The sequence below is a fragment of the Meriones unguiculatus genome, chromosome 11 (assembly GCF_030254825.1).
Source record: "Meriones unguiculatus strain TT.TT164.6M chromosome 11, Bangor_MerUng_6.1, whole genome shotgun sequence".
NCBI classification, from domain to species: Eukaryota; Metazoa; Chordata; class Mammalia; order Rodentia; family Muridae; genus Meriones; species Meriones unguiculatus.
Window position 1 is genome coordinate 102,208,949 of NC_083359.1, and position 20,382 is coordinate 102,229,330.

The 20,382-nt window shown below is 40.9% G+C and overlaps 1 protein-coding gene across 7 annotated transcripts in view; it reads right to left on the reverse strand.

The window, feature by feature from the left end:
- Disp1 (dispatched RND transporter family member 1) overlaps window positions 1-20,382 on the reverse strand; it is a 145,504-nt gene that overhangs the window by 112,052 nt on the left and 13,070 nt on the right. The window contains exon 2 of one of the 7 annotated variants that reach the window (XM_060364856.1): window positions 16,463-16,574. The exons of the other annotated variants lie outside the window; for them this stretch is intronic. Within the exon in view, the coding sequence (XP_060220839.1) occupies window positions 16,463-16,505 (43 nt within the window). The 5' untranslated portion in view covers window positions 16,506-16,574. The remainder of the gene's footprint in view (window positions 1-16,462; window positions 16,575-20,382) is intronic. 7 annotated transcript variants of the gene reach the window in all.

The following is a 20,382-nucleotide window of genomic DNA, read 5'->3' on the forward strand; positions in this document are numbered from 1 at the left end:
CCAGACAGAACCAAGTTTCCAAATGCCAGAGCCTATGGTGACATTCTCATTAAAATTACCACAATCTGAAACAGAGGAAAATAACTTTGAGGATGTACACACTGCTATAGCTCTGAAACTGTGAAAAAAAAAAATTACAGCAGGCTGCTGCATGCAAAGAGTGAAGCAAATGATCAAGTTCTGGGCAAAGTGTCTTGTGGTACAATGATACACACTCACACTCCGAGTAAAGACAGCAGTAGGGAGGAAAGGGCCCCACACCGCACAAGGCAAGTGGAGAGGAGGCCAGCAAATCACTGGGAGGAAATAGCATCTATATCCTATAAAGCAACAGTTCCTAACCTTGTAGAGGCCATGAAATTCTCAGAACGAAACCAGGGATTAGAAGCCTCCCACAAAAATATAGATACTTACAATTTCAGAGATCCTGAGGTCCTCCAAGGGCTATCCAAAGATCTCAGGCTAAGCGTTTCCAATGGAAGGCCATATGCGCCCATGAAGTAAAGAAGAAACTGTGGCAATGGGCCTTCTCAATAATGGATAGGAATTGGGGAAAGGGAAATTTAAGATAAGAGTCATCAGATAAGGTAAGAAAAATACCAGGCCATGGGCTGGAGAGATGGATTATCAGCTAAGAGAACTACTGCTATTGCCGAGGACCCAAGTTCAGTCCCCAGCACCCAGATCAGGCAGCTCAGAGCCACCAACAACTCCCCTCTCGCCCCTCCCCCACATAACTTAAAATAATTTTTTTAAACCCACAGGATGAAGAGACTAAAGAAAAGGTTGTGGAGAATAACATAAAAGCTGATGGAACTGACAAACATAAAACGGAAGAAAAGTGATGGTGGAAGAGCAGGATGGAGAGCAAGCACAGGAGAGAACGCGCCTAAGGCGCTAGCACACCTCAGGCAAGCATCTCTTGCTGGTAACACAGTCAGCATGCAGGTCCCGTCTTACGCATTTCATAGCCCGAGAGGCGAGGGAGACATGTTAACTGTCCTGTGAGAGAGTCAGGAATGTACCAGGCCGGGCTCCCAATCTCTATCAGCAATGCTCGCTGTACAATCTGCCCTGTGACACCAGCATGCTCAAATACTCTGTCCTTGGTGACACTGCCAGACCCCAAATTATATTCACAACTAATTGTCATGGTGTTCCTTCAAAACTGAAATGGGACTTTCGGTGGGATTTTGATTTTTTAATTCCATAAGTTCACCCGTCAAAACACTACAAGTGCATTAGGTTATTAGGAGCTGTGCACAGTGCGGCCTGTAGCAGTCAGTTATCTGCCCCCCACCCCCGCCCTCATCCCTCCTCATTGTTGTCATCCCTCTGCTCAGCTATTTCTTGGAGTTCCCCACAGGACTGTTTTGTTCAGGGTGCCCCAAAGTCATGGCTACATTCTTCAGCTGCACTGATCTTGAAAGGTTGATGATACACATACACAGATTTGGTCTAGTGCATTTCATTGAACAGGCTTTTTTTTTTTTTTTTTTTTTTGGATGAACACTAGCTATGCAAGTAAGTTCTCAAAGTTTCTGTAATTGGTATTTTTCACGTGGCTAACGGGCAAAAATGTAATACATGTGTTTCGAAGCTGGGGCACGCCCTGATAATGTGTTTTTTTATAAATGAATGGCTGAAATTTTCTTGTCACAGGTGTTATAACACAGATGAACTAAAATACATTAATTTAACCTTGTAAAATATAAATGAATCACTTGACTTTAGTGATAGAACAAAAGACACACTTGGAGAAAGCATGTCTTAGAACCAAGCACTGTCACTGCGCTTGGACACACACAACCATGACTTCTGATTATGTGTGGGCTGTACAGAGCCCAACATCTTCAAATGAAAAAGACGAGGGCAATCCAAAAGTGCAACTGCTTTTGTCTTTGCAGTTGGTATATGGGAATTGGGGTGCATGGAGGGGCAGGCAAGAACTTTGAGACGATGTGTGAGAACTTAGGATAAAAGACCCCTTAAACATTCTCTTTATCCCTGTGTTTAGAAAAATGGCTCAGCAAGTATATGAATCTGTGCCCTGACCTCACTATCCACATTAGTGGAAGATGAGAAGTATACTGTATGTACACTGGCAGTTTTTATTTGTGCCTATCTGTTTCTATGCCTGTTTTCCCAACCAGACTGTGAACTGCATAGGGGAGATGTGTCATATAACACATGCTCATGTCTGGTGCACTAAGTATAACAGAAACAAGCATTAAGTCAAATAAGACACAGGACCCTGCCCTCAGAGAGTTTATGTCCAGAATAATCTTGAGTAGCTAAGCGTTATCTACTCGTGAATGCATTTTCTTTCTTTCTTTCTTTTTTTTTTTTAGATTTATTTATTATGTATACAGTGTTCTGCCTACATGCCAGAAGAGGATACAGATCTCATTATAGATGGTTGGGAGCCACCATGTGATTGCTGGGAATTGAACTCAAGACCTGTGGAAAAGCAGCCAGTGCTCTTAACCTCTGAGCCATCTCTCCAGCCCCCTCATGAATGCATTTTTCAAGCATGAACTATTACCATTTTAAAAGAAGGTGCTCTAGGCTTCCAGTGGGAGGGATATCAGAACCTTTTAGAGAGGGCTGGGGAAGGGTAAGAGCAGGCTATGTAACACGATTAGCTACCAAGCCTCCTGCTTCAGCCTCACAAATGCTGAGGTTACAAGTTTGCATCCTGAGGTGCTCTACATCTTTCTGTTCTTTTACAGGTGGCTCCTTGGTGGTTGCTTTAATTTACTCTCAGTATTTTCAAAGTTGACTCATCTACTTTGAGATCATAGAAATGGTTAATGTGTTGACTTAATTCTTCCAGGCTGGCACCAGTTGTCATTTTATACACAGTTCTCACGTACTGCTTGTAATTAACCACTGAAGTAAATTCTACACTGCCTCACTTCCAGGTACACAGTGGAAGAACAGAGTAGAGAGGCAGAGTAAAGCATAACTAGACAGTGGAGCTGGTATTAATCACTGTGGCACAGATGAATTAATCAGTGTTAATGTTGGAATGAATAAAAAGAAAAGACACATATGTGGGTATGCATGTACTATATACATACCTAATGAATATTTATTCATTATGTGTATACATATATACACACACATTTTAGCAGCATTTAGGATCAAAGATCAGCATACCACATAAGACTCCCATGGTGACACCATTGCTTTTAAGTTTTGTCGGTGCAGAGAAGTTGGAAATCACAGACACATTCTTACTTAGCTAGCAATTTTAGCAAAATGGCTAAGCACAGGGCTAGGGCAGGAATGTGCTGGATGAGCCTGAAGTACCTTGTCATCACAGAATGGAAGAAAGTGCTCACATGTCATTAGAGTGTATCAAAAGAGCACAGACATGGGCTGAAAGAGTTATATTTGCTGGCCACATCTAGGACAATTTGAGGGTGCACACAAAGACAGATGTAAGACCCGACTTTTGTGAACAATAGGAGATGCCTGCATCTTGGGATAATGAGCAAGTGCAGCAGAGTCATGGAAAACTACTTTCATGGAGTTTTCAAAACATCACTCTTTCATACCACTACAAAATTTAAACTGTGTTGTGAAGCCATAAAAATCATCATAATGGAGAATATGTAATAACATGCAGAATTAGTCACAGCAGAATGTCATTCCATCCAGTCCGCCTGTGTCCTAACACCCTATGAACAGTGACTCTCAAGACACCACGTAAACTAACAGCTTGAAGACACACTGTGCTCCATCAAACAGATTGTCTCTTCTGTACTCCAGTTCTGTCACAGACCAACCCCACGTGCCTCCTACCTTCTCTCTTCATATAGCCTCCACCCAGCATTCCCTCTCTCTGGTCTGCTGTCTACGGGTGCTGCTGTCCTCAATCAGCTCACTGTGTGAACTGAGTTAAAACTTTAATTACTGTCCAAATCCAGGCCTCTTTTTATGTTCAAAGTTTGCCCTTTGTGATTGAAAACTAAATTTTAGGTAACTGTTGACAGAGTTACTCTAAACCTAGTTCACAGTGTCTTGGAGGGCTCACTTGGAAGGACAATTATCAGTACAAATCCTGCAGTAATTGTTCCATTCTGTTCCCTCCACATGGCACAATGCCACATAACGTATTTTTTTTTTACATTCAGAAAAACTCAATGTCTTACTTAGAAACAGCTTGGAAAGTTGGCTCATGGCCTACTTGTAACTGATACTAAAGCTTAAATACCTTCTCAGCAAAGTTATACTAACTTCAAAATACTCTGGGATCAACCATTAAAATGTTGTTGTTTCGGTTACAACACTAATGAACACCAAATGCCGGAATGTGTTTTAGTGGTCAAGTGCACTAAGGATTTTCTTAAAAGGAAAGCTAGATCAGCTGCCCATTACATAACGAAAGGCAGATTAGCCAGCACTGATACAGATACACTCCAAAGATTTAATACTTCAGTGTGCAATCAAGCATAAGAAAGTTTAAATCAAAAAGCCTGTTCAATTAGCCATATGTTTTTCAATAAAAATACCAAACTCCCACTTTCTAAGCTGCACTTGAAAGCCTCCTTTCTTTCATTCTTTGCACAAGGAAGTCTACCTTCACCTTGATTTCCCCATTCCTATAAAAACTAGGTGAAGTCCTTCTCCAAAATCAGAATAGAAAGTACAGTAGGGGTAGGAGAATGAATACCAACTCCTCAGGACCATGCAGATTGGCAAGAACTAGATGGAATTTTAGGAAACAAAGTAACTTGGTGACTCCCTTGTCTGGTCTTGCTGTGCTTTTCCTCTGTATGCTGAGGGCAGCAGCTAAGGCTCCTGGCACCCTCATGTCCATGCTAGGTGGAGCAACCATCATTGTCAACACTGTATCTTTGTTTCTGTGCCTTTCATTTTTCTCTTTCTTGTCCTGTTATGGTCACTTTGATTTTACCCTTTGGGGCCTTCAATATGGACTTTTTCAGAACCCAGAGTACAGATGTAAGTCTTCAGTCCTTGCTTGCTACTTTTAACACTACTAAAAGGGGTTGGCTTTTGTTTGATTTCTGTCCTTCATTTAGAGGGAAACTCTCCCATCATGCCCTATTTCCATGTTTCATTCTGGTCTCAGGGCACAGATAGCTAAGAATTTACAAGGTGTACTATATTAAAAATTTGCAATAGCCAGGCCTGAGGACACAGGCCTGTAATTCTAGCTGCATAGATATCTGAAGTCCGAGGATAGAGTTCAAGGGCTTTGTGAGCAAATTCAAGCCTAGCCTGAGCAACAAAGCAAGAGTCTGTCTCAAACTGTTTTCAGAAGTGGCGGTGGGAAGGGGGTGGCGCTCAGGGTGGAGTGCCTGGCTACCCAGGAGGCTCTGACTTCACCCACAGTTCACGGATAGACTGATTAGGCTATACACAAACTGGCTTAGCAAGTAAATAGTGAAAGATTTGATTCCTAAAATAAAAGCTAGACATTTGAGAGAGAACTGCTTACATAGTGTCCGCCATTTCAAGCTACTGTACCCTTAAAGGGGATCTAGTAACAAACATGCACAGTATCACTGTTAGAAAGCTGAGGCTGCAGTATTCTGTAGACAGGAATTCTTCCCCGAGTTTGTGTTTGCTTTAAAGGGACATCTGCCATACACAGCGGCTAAATACATGGACTCCAGAACACTGAGATCTTGGGTCCCAGATCTAACCCTCAGCAAGTTCAATTCTTTATTCTCAATACTTTATGTGTACAAATGGCAAAACAGTAACCACCTCCTAGGATTTTTACTACAATTATTTTGATTGTAAAACAAGGCAGTAAGTATAACAGAAACACTCATTAAGTCCCTCTTCTTTATTTGTTCTGGGACAGGGTGTCACTTTGTACCAGCTGGCTTCGAACTCAGACTCTCCCTGCCCCAGTCTCCTGAGCACTGAGCAGGGGACCTAACCATGCACCATCTAAACAAGTATTTATTGTTAGAAAATATTTTGAACTACTTACAATAATACCTATAAACTAAAAGTGAGTCAAATGTATACCAAAAGCAGACAAAACATGTTCATAAAAGGTTTACAGATAAGCCAATCGGTGCTGCCGCATGCCTTTAATCCCAGCACCCTGGAGGCAGGAGATGGTGGATCTCTGGGAGTTAACGTCCAGCCTGGTCTACAGAGTGAGTTCCGGGACAATCAGGGCTACACAGAGAAATGCTTTCTTTGATAAAATGCCATTTATCTCACTATACATTTATTTGGTCATTTAAACAACATCTTCCATGCCTGGCACTATGCTACATAATGATATCACATGACAAACAAGGTCAAATCTTACTTTACCTATAATATCTGCTGAAGACCAGGCACCCTGCTGGTGCTTACACTTATTAATAATGTAATTAAATACAATGTACACATGTAAGGACTTAAGGGCTATAGTTATGTGCATATTTGCTTAAGACTGTGCCTAAACCTCCTGCAAGCCAAAGCAGGTACCTAGTTACAGGGAAGAACAAGGATTTCATCACTTTTTCTTTCACACTTGTCCTAGGCCCAGTTCATAATTAATGAACATTGAAAATGATTACCTAGCACAATAATACTGCCTTGTGTTTTTCAAACATCAACTAATACTTCCTTCTGTAACTTCACTCCAAAAAAAAAAAAAAGGAAAGAAAGAAACAAAACAAAACAAAACAAAAAACAGAAATCATCTTCAGCAATTTGCCCCTCTCCTCTTCGGCCGACCTCAGGTTCTCAGAGCCCAACCTGTCACTGTTCGAATACTCTGGACCGCCTCCACACCATCACAGCATCACACACAGCCTCCTTTAACCCTGGTAGCTCCTTGTGCCTGGCCGTATGCACTCTAGCTAAGATGATTTAAGTATGACACACAAAACTTCACTCAATAAAAACTAACGGCAAAACAGAATTTGAAAGAAAATTCTTATATAGGAATAAAAGGCTTTATATCTATTTTAGAAGTAGACAGTAATTACCAAAATGACTGCCTTCCTCTTTAGCTCTATGCAGCTGCATCTTCTTAAATTTAAATATTTAAGGAAGGAGATAGTACATTCCCAGGAAGAGACTCGGACTTCCAGCCTTCCCTAGTCCTTGATGGCTAATCCACCGGAAAAAAATCAGTTGCATCTGTTTGTCTTTGAATTGATATTTCTTAATTTTCTTTTGTGGCAAAATTCACATACATAAAATATATCATCTTAGCCCCTTTTACGCTTAGTCGTATGGAACACATCCACACTGCTGTACAAACAAGCCCTGGGACTTTGTCTAACAAAACTGAAGCTCTAGACCCACTAGCTGGCTTTCCATCCTCTTCCTCCTCAGGCCCTGGAAACCGCTGTTCTCCTGTCTGTCTCTAGGACTGTCAATCAGGCTGTAGCACATAGAGTATTTGGCTTTTTGTGACTGTTTATTTCACTTAGTATAACGTTCCCAACCTTCATTTGAGCAGCATCATTGTCTGAATTTCCTCCATTTTAAGGCTAATGACACTCTTGGAGTACATTTTCAATTTTTCCAGTCATAGGGATAGACACTTTCTTTCACACAGGGACTATTATAATGCTGCTAAGCATGTAGCTACAAAATGATTTTTAAACAATTCATCAAAAGCTCACAGTACAAAAAGTTTAGAAAACACTTGCTATGTAGCTTCTAATAAAACCTTATTTTTAATCAATAAAATTAACAGAAAATAGATTTTTAAAGCTTATCTATTAGAGTTGTCACTAAGTTCCATTTCTTCTGCATTTGGGCATGAAAGTCTACTACACCACTGAATGGAACTTCTATTTCTAAAATGAATACATAACTCTTTAATTATGAAGGAGCCTTCACCAATATCTTCCCAGGACAAACATTCAGTTTTATGAGAAAGCATAAAGCAATGGCTGATTTTTCATGAAACATCCTTAGAGCTTTACTGACCAGTTCATGGTTTATTTGTTTGTTTGTTTGTTTGTTTTTTCCCTTTTCAAAGGGAAAACACACCTGGTTTTGAGACACATTTAATCACATAATCAATAAGCTGCCTGCAAGTTTAAAATATCCCAGATAAGGCACTCCAAAGTCTTACATAACACTAGGTAAGAGCTCTTCAGTCAGGACGGAAAGAGAACAGCACATGTCAGAGCGCTTGCTTCCGCTTCTAGACAATGACAGGCTGTTGTGTGCTCAATAATCCCAAGGCTCTCACTGTAGAGTTTAGCACCAGTTGCCATGCCAGGGTGTTGCTATGGCAGAGAGTTAGATATGCACCTTAGCATTATCATCCCCAGAGGGCTGCTCAACAGGAAGCACAGAACTGAGTCCTCAGTCCCCCAAACTTCTTCCTCCCTTGAAGAAGTTTCAAGATGGCTTACTATGCTTTAAGTAGAAAATAAGACAAATACAAAACCCATCTATTTAGAGGGAGCATTTACATTCTCTGCTCCACTAAACGGATGCACTGTAAGATGCTCCTGAGAAGTACAGCAAGATAACTGCACTGCTTCCCAAAGAGTTGGACAGGGGATGCTGACAGAGGGGCACTTCTCCCTTCAAAAGCCCACAGGAGATTTTAAAGACTGTGGCATTTGTCAGCACCACACGACTGCACAACACACATCCTAATATAAACCCTAAACGATCAGCTCTCGCTAATCATAGCGTGTATTATTAATTCATCATTTGGGAAAAAACTGTACCAAACTAATGCAAAAATGTTAGAGAGAGAGAATTGAGAAGGCAGGGTGTAGGGGAATAAGAAAAGGGTCTATATTTTCTATGGAATTTTTCTGAAAGCCTAAAACTAGGAGCCCAAGCAATAAAGTCTATGGTTAATCAAACTGTAATAAAGTCCAGTGGTCTTTATACGTAACAAGTGTATGTTTTATGAGATGATTTAGTTGTTTAAATCCTAATTACAATTAATATAGACATAATAAGATCTACATAACTGCAGGGCTCTCATTCAGTAAAATATTTTGCCCTTTCAAGAAAATGTTACCACCCAGAATACACAAACGTAGAGTCCACAGACTGAGGAGGCATCTGAGCAGATGGTCCTGACACTAGAGACTGCAGGAGAAGCTCTGTAGCACAGCCTTGTCTCCTTTTCATGACCACCTTTCTAAGGTATGCTTTAAGCCTCACCCACGAACTCCAAATACCACAACTATCACTACATCATTGTGAAGTTGCTCTCCCCATGCATAATCTAACTTGCTATTTCCTTTTTCTAACTATTGGGGGCCAAAAACATGTACCTAAAGAGCCTTTGAGGATTGAGGATTCCCTAAATCTTACCAAAGAATATCCAGAGAGCAGCTACTAAGGGCTTAGATGGATAGTTCAAGTATCACTGCTGCCTCTGTTCTCAAGTATAACCTATCTACAACATGGAATAATCATTTCAGGGAAGAACTAGAAACCATGCCAAATATGGCTGTTTTGTGTATTCATAGATCTAACAGCTCTCCCACTCTTTAAACAAATAATACATTTATAAGAGTTTATTTTCAAACTGTCCTCAGCCAAGCACCTGAAATCTTTCAGTGACTATTTTCAATGTCCAAGAACAGAGGCGGTATGGGTGTGTTGGGGTGTAGATGGAAAACTACAGTAGCAGGGCTCAGATCTCAGTTATCTTTTCTGAGCGTCCTCAACAGAGGCAATCACCTTACTCTCTCAGACTCAGCAGCCATATCCAGAACATGAGGATACCAGAGTCAGCAACACACAGTTTGTCTTAAAGCTTGGATGAGATAGTAATTTTAGCACAGAGGCTAGCATACCACAAATGCCAAATAAATGTCAGGTTAGAAGCAGAGATAGGGGCTGTTACAGTGTGGCCCAAGCTGGGCACATCTAGTTCCTTAGCAGGAAAAGCAGGCACACTGCTAGTAAGCTGTAGGGCATGCAGAAACCTCCTCCATGGGGCATCCACAGCCAACTCATCACACAGAAGCTGACAATGCAGTAGCTACATAAATATATGAACCACAAAGGGCAAGCCCAGAAACAAACAGCCATGCGTGGATACGGAACTCCAGAAGGGAGGCCGGCACAGACCTGAATTTGAAAGCCACTCAGCAAACATGGACACCCTGCTCCAGCTCCAGGTTTCCTTTCCTTCTCTCCAAGGTGGTGGGGGGTGGGGGGAAGGACCATTTGCCTCACAAGGCTGTTACACAAATGAGGAATCATTCATGTGATACTTTCAGGATCAGGTCTGATACACTGCAGACTGCCAACAGAAAGCACTAAGACAGCCCTCATGATGACCGGCCCTTTACCATCCAAAGACAAGAGACTCTCACACTGTCTCATCTATTTCTCCTTTAAAAACAATGCTAAAATTCCACTTAGTACATGGAATAAAGGTTTTCCTGAGAGCTGGTTAAAGATCTGGGTCTCTTTTCCACAGTCTTTCTGGGTAGAGTAACAGACAGATAATATAATCACGGAAATTACCGCATCTATGACTGATAAAATTAACCCACCAACTACTGGAATGCTGCCACCTTCAGCACTCCAGAGCTACTGCCCATAGCCAGAGGCTCTTGTAAGTCACCAATGATGCAAGTGCCAAGAATAGACGCCTACGGAAGTCCCTTACCTTTGTTCTCTGTGATGTTCAACCCTCTTTCTTGCTGTCAGTGAGAGAATTGATATTAACATTAACTTAAAGTAAAATAAAATAAAATTAGGTTTCAGTGAGAGGCCAATCACAGAAGGTCCCGTGTCACGACCCTGCTTTATGCAAATCCAGATTAGACAAATCTACAAGGTCAGGAAGTGAGACTATGGCTGCAGAGGAAGGAGGGAGCGATGAAGGGACCCAGGAATAGAAATGACTACTATCTATTCAGGAATAAGGCTTTCCAAGTGTTAAAAACTTTCTAAAAGAGCCAGGCGCAGTGGTACACACCTGTAACACCAGACCTCTGGGAGGCAGGCAGATCTCTGTAAGTTTGAGGCCAGCCAGGTCTACAAAGCGAGTCCAGGACAGCCAAGGCTACACAGAGAAAACCTACCTGAAAAAAAAAAAATCAAAAACCAAAAACAAAACAAACAAATAAGAAACTTTCTAAAAGGGTGTGTGGTGATGGATACACACTTGTAAATACACTGGAAGTGTATTCTGGTTGTTCACAACAGTTAACTTTTATGGTATACGAAATGCATCTTGAAAAATGTAAAAATTATTCGTGAGTTTTCATATGCATTTGGGCTTTCCTTTTTCATGAATAGTATCAAAGCTGTGGGGTCTGATTCTGTAAAATGCTTTTTCCCCTTTTTAATAAGTAATGGTATTAGAGTACTATATTACAGAACTTTTCTAAAAACAAACTATATCATTATTACCAAAAATCAGTTCCTGTTCCTTCAAGTAATAAATCAATAATATCTAGGTTTATTTCAGAATACGATTCCTCGTTTCAGTGATACAGTTAACATTTATATCCAGGCTTGCTACCTTCCAAGGAAGAGTTATGAAAGAATCCATGTTTGAAACACTAGATCAGTGTTTGTTTCTGACTTTATAGCTAGTACAAATACACAAAGTAGACACTATGGTACACTGGCCAGACCTGGTTCCCAAGGAGGCCATCCGCCCACTGAAGTGTTGGCTATAGTTGGCTCATACTTAAGACTCATTCTAGTAACTGCCCTCACCCAAAGACCTCCATCATAAAGGAAACTAGGTACTAGAAACCCTCAGCATGCTACAATACACTGGTAAAACCTTCACTAGAGGTGAGCAGAAATGAAGTAGGGAAAAGGGATGTGTTGGTGACCACATCTTGGGCTTTCAGAAGTTAAGAGAAAGCATTCATTGAAGGGTCTGTGGAAGGCTGGGACTTAGCTCAGTGAAAGAGCACTTATCTAGCATATAAAAGGCTCTGAATTACCTACAGTGCCACAAAAAACAAACAAACAAAAAAAAAAATAATAAATTAAAAGCCCTTATCTATTGTCAGAACACCATACAAGAATGAAGTTATATGAGGGAATTCTGAGTAATTTTGAGAACTCATGAAGAAAACATGACAGAAGTCTTGTGACCTCAGTTTCTTCAAAACACAAAATTGTTCCTAAAATGTGTTTTCATGCTCCATCCAGGTGCAGCGGAAACCAGTGAGTTTACTTCAGATTGCTCACTATTGTTTGCTGTTGCTATCCTTTGTATGCCTCCAGGAAAAAGCATGTTTTTGCCACATGTGGCTTGTCCCTTGTGATATACTGCTTGAACTCATGAGAATGCTATCCACGTGACCTTTCTTTCTTTTGTTTGTTTGTTTTGAGATAGGGTTTCTGTGTAGCCCTGGCTGTCCTGGAACTCACTCTGTAAACCAGGCTGGCCTCAAACTCAGAGATCCACCTGCCTCTGCCTTCTTAGCGCTGGGATTAAAGATGTGTGCCACTATCGTCCAGCTTTATGTGACCTTTCTTTTTTGTTTTTTTAATTAAATTTTTATTTTTATATTAATTACAGTTTATTCACTTTGTATCCCAACTATGGCCCCCTCCCAATCTTACCCTCCCTCCCTCATCTCCTCCCATACCCCTCTCCAAGTCCACAGATGGGGAGGTCCTCCTCCACTTCCCTTTGACCCTAGCTTATCAGGTCTCACCAGGACTGGTTGCACTGTCCTCCTCTGTGGCCTGGCAAGGCTTCTCCCCCCACTCAGAGGGAGGCGTATGTGACCTTTCTTAACCCCCAGAATATAAACTGTCTGATGCTCTGAATAAAGTTGGCTATTGCGTGAAACTTTAGTCCACCTCATTTATCTGCTCCATTCTCCCAGGTCCCTAGAGGGGTGACAATCTAGAACTTAAATTGTAGCATACGAAAAGATTTAAATGGCTCAAATTTATACTTCTGGATGATTGAAAGACTCAAATCTCAGGCTTAGAAATGTATTTTGTCCCTTTTTTCAGGAAGTGGAGGTTCACTGAGACAGGGTGTCTCTGTTTAACAGCTTTAGCTATCCTGGAGCTCACTCTGTAAACCAGGCTGTCCTCAAACTCCTCACAGGTCCATCTGCCTCTGGGATTAAAGGTGTGTGGCACCCATGGCCCTGCTGGAAATTTATTTTTTAAAGTGACCACAAGTGATAATACTGCTGGAGCATTTAGAAGCAAATATAAAACTATTTCAGACCCACAGAATTTTCAAAACAATAGATGAATAAAAATTAGCTGCTGAAGTGCACGCCTTTGATCCCTGAACTCTAGGAGGCAGAGGCAGGCAGATCACTGTGAGTTTGAGGCCAGCCTGGGTCTACAAAGGGAGTCCACAGAGAAAAGTTGTCTCACACACACTGAAGATGACCTCCAAACACTAACCTGTACAATTCAGGCTGAGCATGGGGACACACATATACAATCCCATACCTAGACCATACCTGGACATGTCACATGTTTTTATACTCTTGTATTGATTATAAATTGTATTTTTATATTGCCTTATCAATCTGTTCATTCTAGTTATGCATATTTTTGTTACTATTCAGAATGGCACTATAAAAGTTTCTGCTCTAACTGGTTACTGTGAGCTCTCTTAAATCATTTTCCTAATTTAAAGAAGCCATCTCCATGATCTTGACACTTACTGTTATACCCACTCATGCTACGTAGAAAGTGAGCTTTCACGCAGGTTAGATAACACTGATAAGTACCTGTGAGGGGACACACTGATGTAGGCACTTAACTATCCCTAGCCTTCACAGCTCTTTAAGTGTGTGATTTCAGGCCCCTAAGCCAATACTCAGCTATAACGGGAAGTAAACACAAGGACTTCGGTGAAAGTTCATTCTCCCTCACATAACAGTTGAAGGGTACAGGGGTGATCTGAGGTGAACCTAACAATGCTCCAGGGAACAGACTAGCCAGTTAGTTCTGCCGTCTTCACCATGTAGTGCCCATGTCTGGAGCAAAGGTTGATGCTTCAGTTCTGGTCATTTCTCAGCCAAACAGAAAAGAGAAAAAAAGACATCTAGGAAAAAAATGGTATGTTTGTTTTTGTTTTGTTTTTGAAAGAAAACAACCCAAAAAGTTGTCCCCATCTCTTTCCCTTACTCCCAGGGGCTCAAACCTATAGGCCCAATCTATCTGTACAACCTAGGGAACAGAGTTGGGTGGCCATAAGCAGGATAAACACAAGGCCTATTAGGATTTCTATTTCTCCAAAGATGAACTTCAGCCTCTGACTCGAATCAGTCCTGCTATAGAAGCAGAGAACCAACTATCTGCTAAGGACACAAGCCAATCCTGGACTCCACTCCATTCTCTATGTCTGGATCTTATGTTAAATGACAACAGGAATAGACAGAGAGGGGCAGACACTCACAGCTCTGTGTGATATAATATACTATGCTGCCAAATGTGGCACAACTGGACTGGTCCAAACCCTGAAGGCCAGCGTGTCTCAGTACTGTTAATCACAGAACTTTCTTTCTGAGTGGAAGAGACCCTTGGTATTTCACCCTGTCTCATCCAAGGAGGAACAAAGCCACAGACCGAGTTCCATAAGCTCCCATCAGTTATTAAAGAAAAGACACAGACATGTAAAAGAGCCGGGGCCCCTGTTCTTCAGGGAAAGTCCTTCCTTCTTGCCACAATTACAGTCTCTCCCAGAAGTTATAATGGTACAGTGGTTATCCCCCCCAATGTGTGGAGGTGTGAATGCAAAATGTACCCCTTAGGCTCTGCATATCTGAACACTTAGGCCCCAGTTACAGTGCTATTTGGGGAGTGTTAGGAGGTGCAGCTTTGCTGGAAAAAGTCACTAGGACTATACAGCCTAACCCTAGTTCAAGTTCCCTCTCTGCTCCATTCTTGTGGTTGGGGATGTGAGCTCTCAGGCTCCTGCTCCAGCTGCCATGCCTGCCTGCTGCCATGCTTCACCATCAAGACGGATTCCTGTCCCTACAGAATAAACTCTTTCTGATCAAGTAGAGTTAGTCATGACACCTTATCACAGAAAGAAATAAGTAATTAATACAAAGTGGGAATGGAACACTAGTTCCAAGTAGACCCTAACCATTGGGCAGACATTGCCACTTCTATGTTTACTGCAAAAACTGCTATCTTTGAACCAACCTTATGGAGCCAAAAGAAGAAATCCTCACAGCCACATTTTCTCAGTATGAGTATTTCTAAAACTTAGTACTCCCATCTGCTTCACCCGCTATGTGCTGAGGTCATAGGTATCATGTAACCATACTAGTGAAAATAAAATAACTTAATCCTAATTTTTTTCTCCTTGTTTTTATCTTCAGGCTTACCTAGTGATCCTAGTACCAAATCTCTTCCCAAAAAAGAAAACTCCTCATTCCTTTTACACCAAAAGTCAAGTCACTGGTAGTCTACTACAAGCTGTATTTGATATCACTATACTAAACACAAAAGAGAGATATAAATCCAGGTGTGGGAGGCTCACACCTGAAATCCCAGCACTCAGGAAGCTGAGGCAGGGGGATCATTTAAATTCAATGGCAGTCTGCACTTTATAAAGTGAGACCCTGTCTCAAAAAACAAACAAGTAAACCAAACAATGTCTAAGAAATCTACTTGGGTGGGTTAAATATTGACAGATCAAACTTATTTTCTCCCTAGTGAGCACTAACTCCTCAGTGAGATTATACCAAAGAACTCAGTGTTCTGTGGCTTCACAGAACCCATTAACGTGTACAAAATTATGTCTTAGTCAACAACTGAACACATATTCCACACTGGCCCCATGACAATAGGGCTCAAACTTCCTACTGCCTAATGGTACCACAGGGCACAGCAGCAGTGCATCGCATCGTGTGCCCACATGTGCTGATGATGGCACAGACACATCTGTATTGCCAGTCACGTAAGGGTACGATTATGTACAGATCAGGATAACTGATATGGTACAGGACTATGTCATACCTGTATGTACTTACTACGCCAGACTTTTCCTCAGTGTTTGACTAACACAAAAGGGCTCCCTGTAAAACAGGCACTGTATTCCACCATCAGCAAGCAGCTCTATGCAGAGGTGCTATTTGTACTTGAATTACCTTCATGCTTATTTATAATGGCCTTGGGAGCAAAAGCCCATACCATGTATGTATACACCATATAGCTAGTTGCACAAACAATATGTTATACCATGTACGTATGTGCACACACATTCTATGATGATCATGTCACAAAGCGACCTACTGATACATTTTCAGACTCCATTCTTGTCACTAAGTAACACAAAATGAACATTTAAGATCATCTGGGGAAAATTAAATATTTGCAAGGCAATAATTTTACCCATACCATAGCTCATTTTTAAAGTCTCCTCTCCTGTCTGTATCATGTAGCACAATGGTGGTGATCACAGTGTAAACTATATTACAAATGCTTTCTGAATAACAAACAAACAAACAAAAAGAAATCTCTAGCAAAGAGTGAATATGAAGGGCTGGGGGATAGCTGTTAATAAAGTGCTTACCTTGCAAACACAAGGACTCAAGTTTGATCCTGAGAACCCACATTTAAAAACCTAGGCAAAGTGGCATATGCCAGTAATCCCAGAGCAGCGAAGGCAGACAGGGATCCATGGGCTAAAAAAAAAAAAAGTTGTCGCTGGCCTTTGCACACACTAACCACATGCATTCACATATAGCCACATGCATGTGCATTTACACGTATCCATGTAAACAAAGAATGAATATGACACCTACGTTTATATAGTATGGACGGGTCCAATTTAGTTCAAAAGGATTATTTACATCTATGTTAAGGACAGAGATATAACCCAAATAAAATTATAAGAAAAGCAGACACTTTTAAAATTGAAATGACCTCTTTTTCATTGATGGTGTTATGACAGTTGGTACATGAATTAGTACCCATAATTCAAAAACCAAGATGGGCCTTCACTCTTGGAAATCTACGAGAGAAAAATACATCTTAAATTTAGTTTACAAACAATGACTAATACCCACACAGCTGCTGAGTGCTCACAATATACCCGACGAATTTACTGTCAAGCAGTATAAAATAATTATACAATGGGCTGATAGCAAAAATAATAATGTTGTGTACCACATACATTGCATGTATTATTTTCCATGCGAAAAACAATTCTGCAAAGAAAGTAACATAATCTGCTTTGCAGCTGAAAATTAAAAATCCGAAGTTGGGCAACTGCCGTATATCCAGTGGCTCATGTAGAAGGTCAAATCCTTCTTTCCAAAAAACTAGGTAGAAGGTTATATTTCACCTACTAAAAAGAATTATAAAATTATCATCAGAAACTACAAATGCTTACTTACCTATCACGTGTCACTGTAAGAACACTGAAAAAGCCTACATTCTGGATCCCTTCCACGCAGAGGCGTCACGTGCACTGCCTAGCTGTGACAGATTTCTCAGTAGAAAGACCTGAAGTGTGCCATGCTGTTGAGAAGATATGTCTAAGTTTGACTCACCAATATGACCTGCCAAGTTCACACTGGAGAACAGTGTAATTGAGTTGCAAGACAAAAATCACACAATGTTTTGGGAAGTTTACAATTTTGCATCAGGCCAAATTCATAGCTGTGGTAGGAGGAATCCACTGTTGATCTGTCCCTTCTTTACCTCCAGAGAACAGACCCCAAAGAGCTGGCTTCTCCACCTAGCTTCAGGGCAGGGTACTACACTCTGCCCGTCCCATGTTTTCAGAGATGGCAGAGGACTAACAAAACACTAAGGAAAACAAATGGGAATGGGGGGAAACGTAAAAAGGTTTTAACTTAGAAATTAAATAAGCATGATATAATCAGATGCTGAGTACAACAGAGACCAGGTCCTGGCCCTAGAGAGCTTCCAAACTCTCCATCTATGAGAGCTTTGCAGGCACCCGCCAGGTACACAAAAAGCCACAAGATTTGGATTTTTGGATCTGATGCTCAGGTGACAAAGTCTATGCAAATATTTCAAAATTTAAAAAACTCTGAACTTTAAAACACACTAGTCCCTAAATGCTATGTTCCAATGACTCCAATCAGGTGCATGGCATTTAAGCAGCCCTTGAATTTTATGAAATGTTTCCTGAGCATCTCGCTTTAAACCTCTACAACTGCCTACAAGAATGAGTAGTCTCCACGGACTAATGAGGAGGCAGATTAAGAAACACCATATTCATGTCTGGGGTGCCACAGATAAGAAAAGGCTGCGATGTAAACCCAGGCCTACGTTGACCACACCCAAATTCTTTGAAGAAAAATGACTCTGGTTTCTATCAAGTGAATTCACAACTGAATTCATAACATCTGAGGCAAACGCCTCCTAGTCTAACAGACCACAAAGTCACAGTAATGGCAAAGGAGTGCATATGAGAAAAGCGGACAGAAACCAAGGTCAGGTCCTAATCAAGACTGGGCTATGGAGCAAGCTGTTCCCACTCACCCCTCACATTCTCCACCCTGCACCAATGTTCTAAAGAGTGGCAACGTGAACAATTATAGTAATCTTTAAGTACGGTTCTATAGAGTAACTGTAGGATATGCAAAGACTACATGTCATCAAGTCAAAAATTTGACATATACAAGTATTCTGAAGAAAACATGAAATCATCTCAAATATGTAAACCCCACTTTTACCACATTAATACCAACTCTTGTGAGTCATACTTGTAACTTAGATCTTCATTCAAAGTCTCTGCTCAGGCTGGGCATAGAGCTTGTAGTTGGCAGTGTCTGCTCAGTATGCATGACGTCCTGAGTATGTCACCATGCGTGACAGGAAGGCATCTACTCTCAGAGACTGTTTAAAAACTGCTTATTAAAGGCTGTCCCCCACTCCAGTCTGTAATAAGCTGTAAAAACCTTACCTCTGCCTACCCAGCATGCTTTTCTAGTTCTTTTTGTTGTGAAATCAACAAGAACGACAATAAGCATCTGCTTTATCTGTAGAAATGCCACCTCACTCCACACTGTCTTCATGAGGCTAAAACCCCAAACTCCCAATGCTTCCATGCCACGTTTCACCCCACAGATGGGTACAAATATTCAGATAGTGATTTCTAAGGAGGTGCTTGGGATCTTAAATTTAACATGGCTCAATTTAAAATTAAAAATACCAAAATTACCATCTCTTATATTTACTTAAACAGTATGCACAAGAAATCAAGTTAGTTAAAAAGTATTCCCATTTTAAAAAAAAATCTCAACTGAGAATTTTGGTGCTAAAAATTGTGCCTGGGGCTTCACACTCCAGTTTTAAACCAAACCCTAAGCCCCTCAGCTAAAATAGCTTATAAAATACAAAGTATGTCTCAGTGATGATAAAAGTTGTCTATATATCTTATGATCAGTTGGCCAAACTGAAGATTCTTATAATAGCTTCTTAGATCGTAAACATTAGAATAGTTGATAAAACTCAATGACTTGGTAATTTTATCATCATAGGCAGGTCCAGACCTACTGGCAAGCATTAAATTTCAAAGTTACAAAGTCATTATGCCATCAAGCAGTAAATTAAGACTTCAATGTAGCAGTTGAGCCCCCTGGGAGTTAGGATCTTGCCTGCTACGAGTCTGCCTGGTTGCACCTGGCACACAATCAAAATGCAGCTGGCTGTGAAACGTAGGAGCAGTCACGTCACTGTTCACATTCAATAGCACACTCAATGCCCGCGTACCCAGTTCCATCGTCTAGGAACCTTCTAATAGGCATCCCATATACTCCAGCCAAACTGGTACCTCAAACACATTCTGCAATCTCTCGCCTTTGCTCAGGCTCCCTACAGATCCCACTACTGCCTCCCCCTCAGTTCCTCAGCCTATCTAGCCTCAGGACATTACCTCATAAAGCTGATCCAATATTTCTGGTTTGGGGTACGATATATCTCTTTTATCTGAACCAATAAAAGACTGACATTCTACAAAGGCTTTTTTATACACTGCTAAATGAACTGAAGATACCTCTACTATCTAAGCTATTCTTCTAACCAACATGCTTTCCTAACTTCTTCTGAATAGGAAATCACCATCTATAACGAATAAACATCTACCTCATCTTTGCAGAGATCACTCCTCATTCTGTTATATGTGTGGGGTTGTCAGAATCAAAATCCCTGTTCCATACTACACCTGAAACAATCTCCCCATATTTTACAGGTCATCATACACTGAACTTTAATTCATGGTTCCATATGTGTGTATCTATACACACAAAGCTGATGTGGCACTTTATAATGCTAAATTCTCACAAGAAGCAGTCACAACCAGAGGTCGCACACTAAGAGTTCTGTAAAACTAACATGGAAACATATTCTGGGGGGAAAAAAAAAAAGGACTTGGAAAGCAAAATAGCTAAAGAACATTCCAGGCATCCAAGCCCATGTGCCAATCTTAGCAAATTCAATGGTTTTTTTTTACCAACT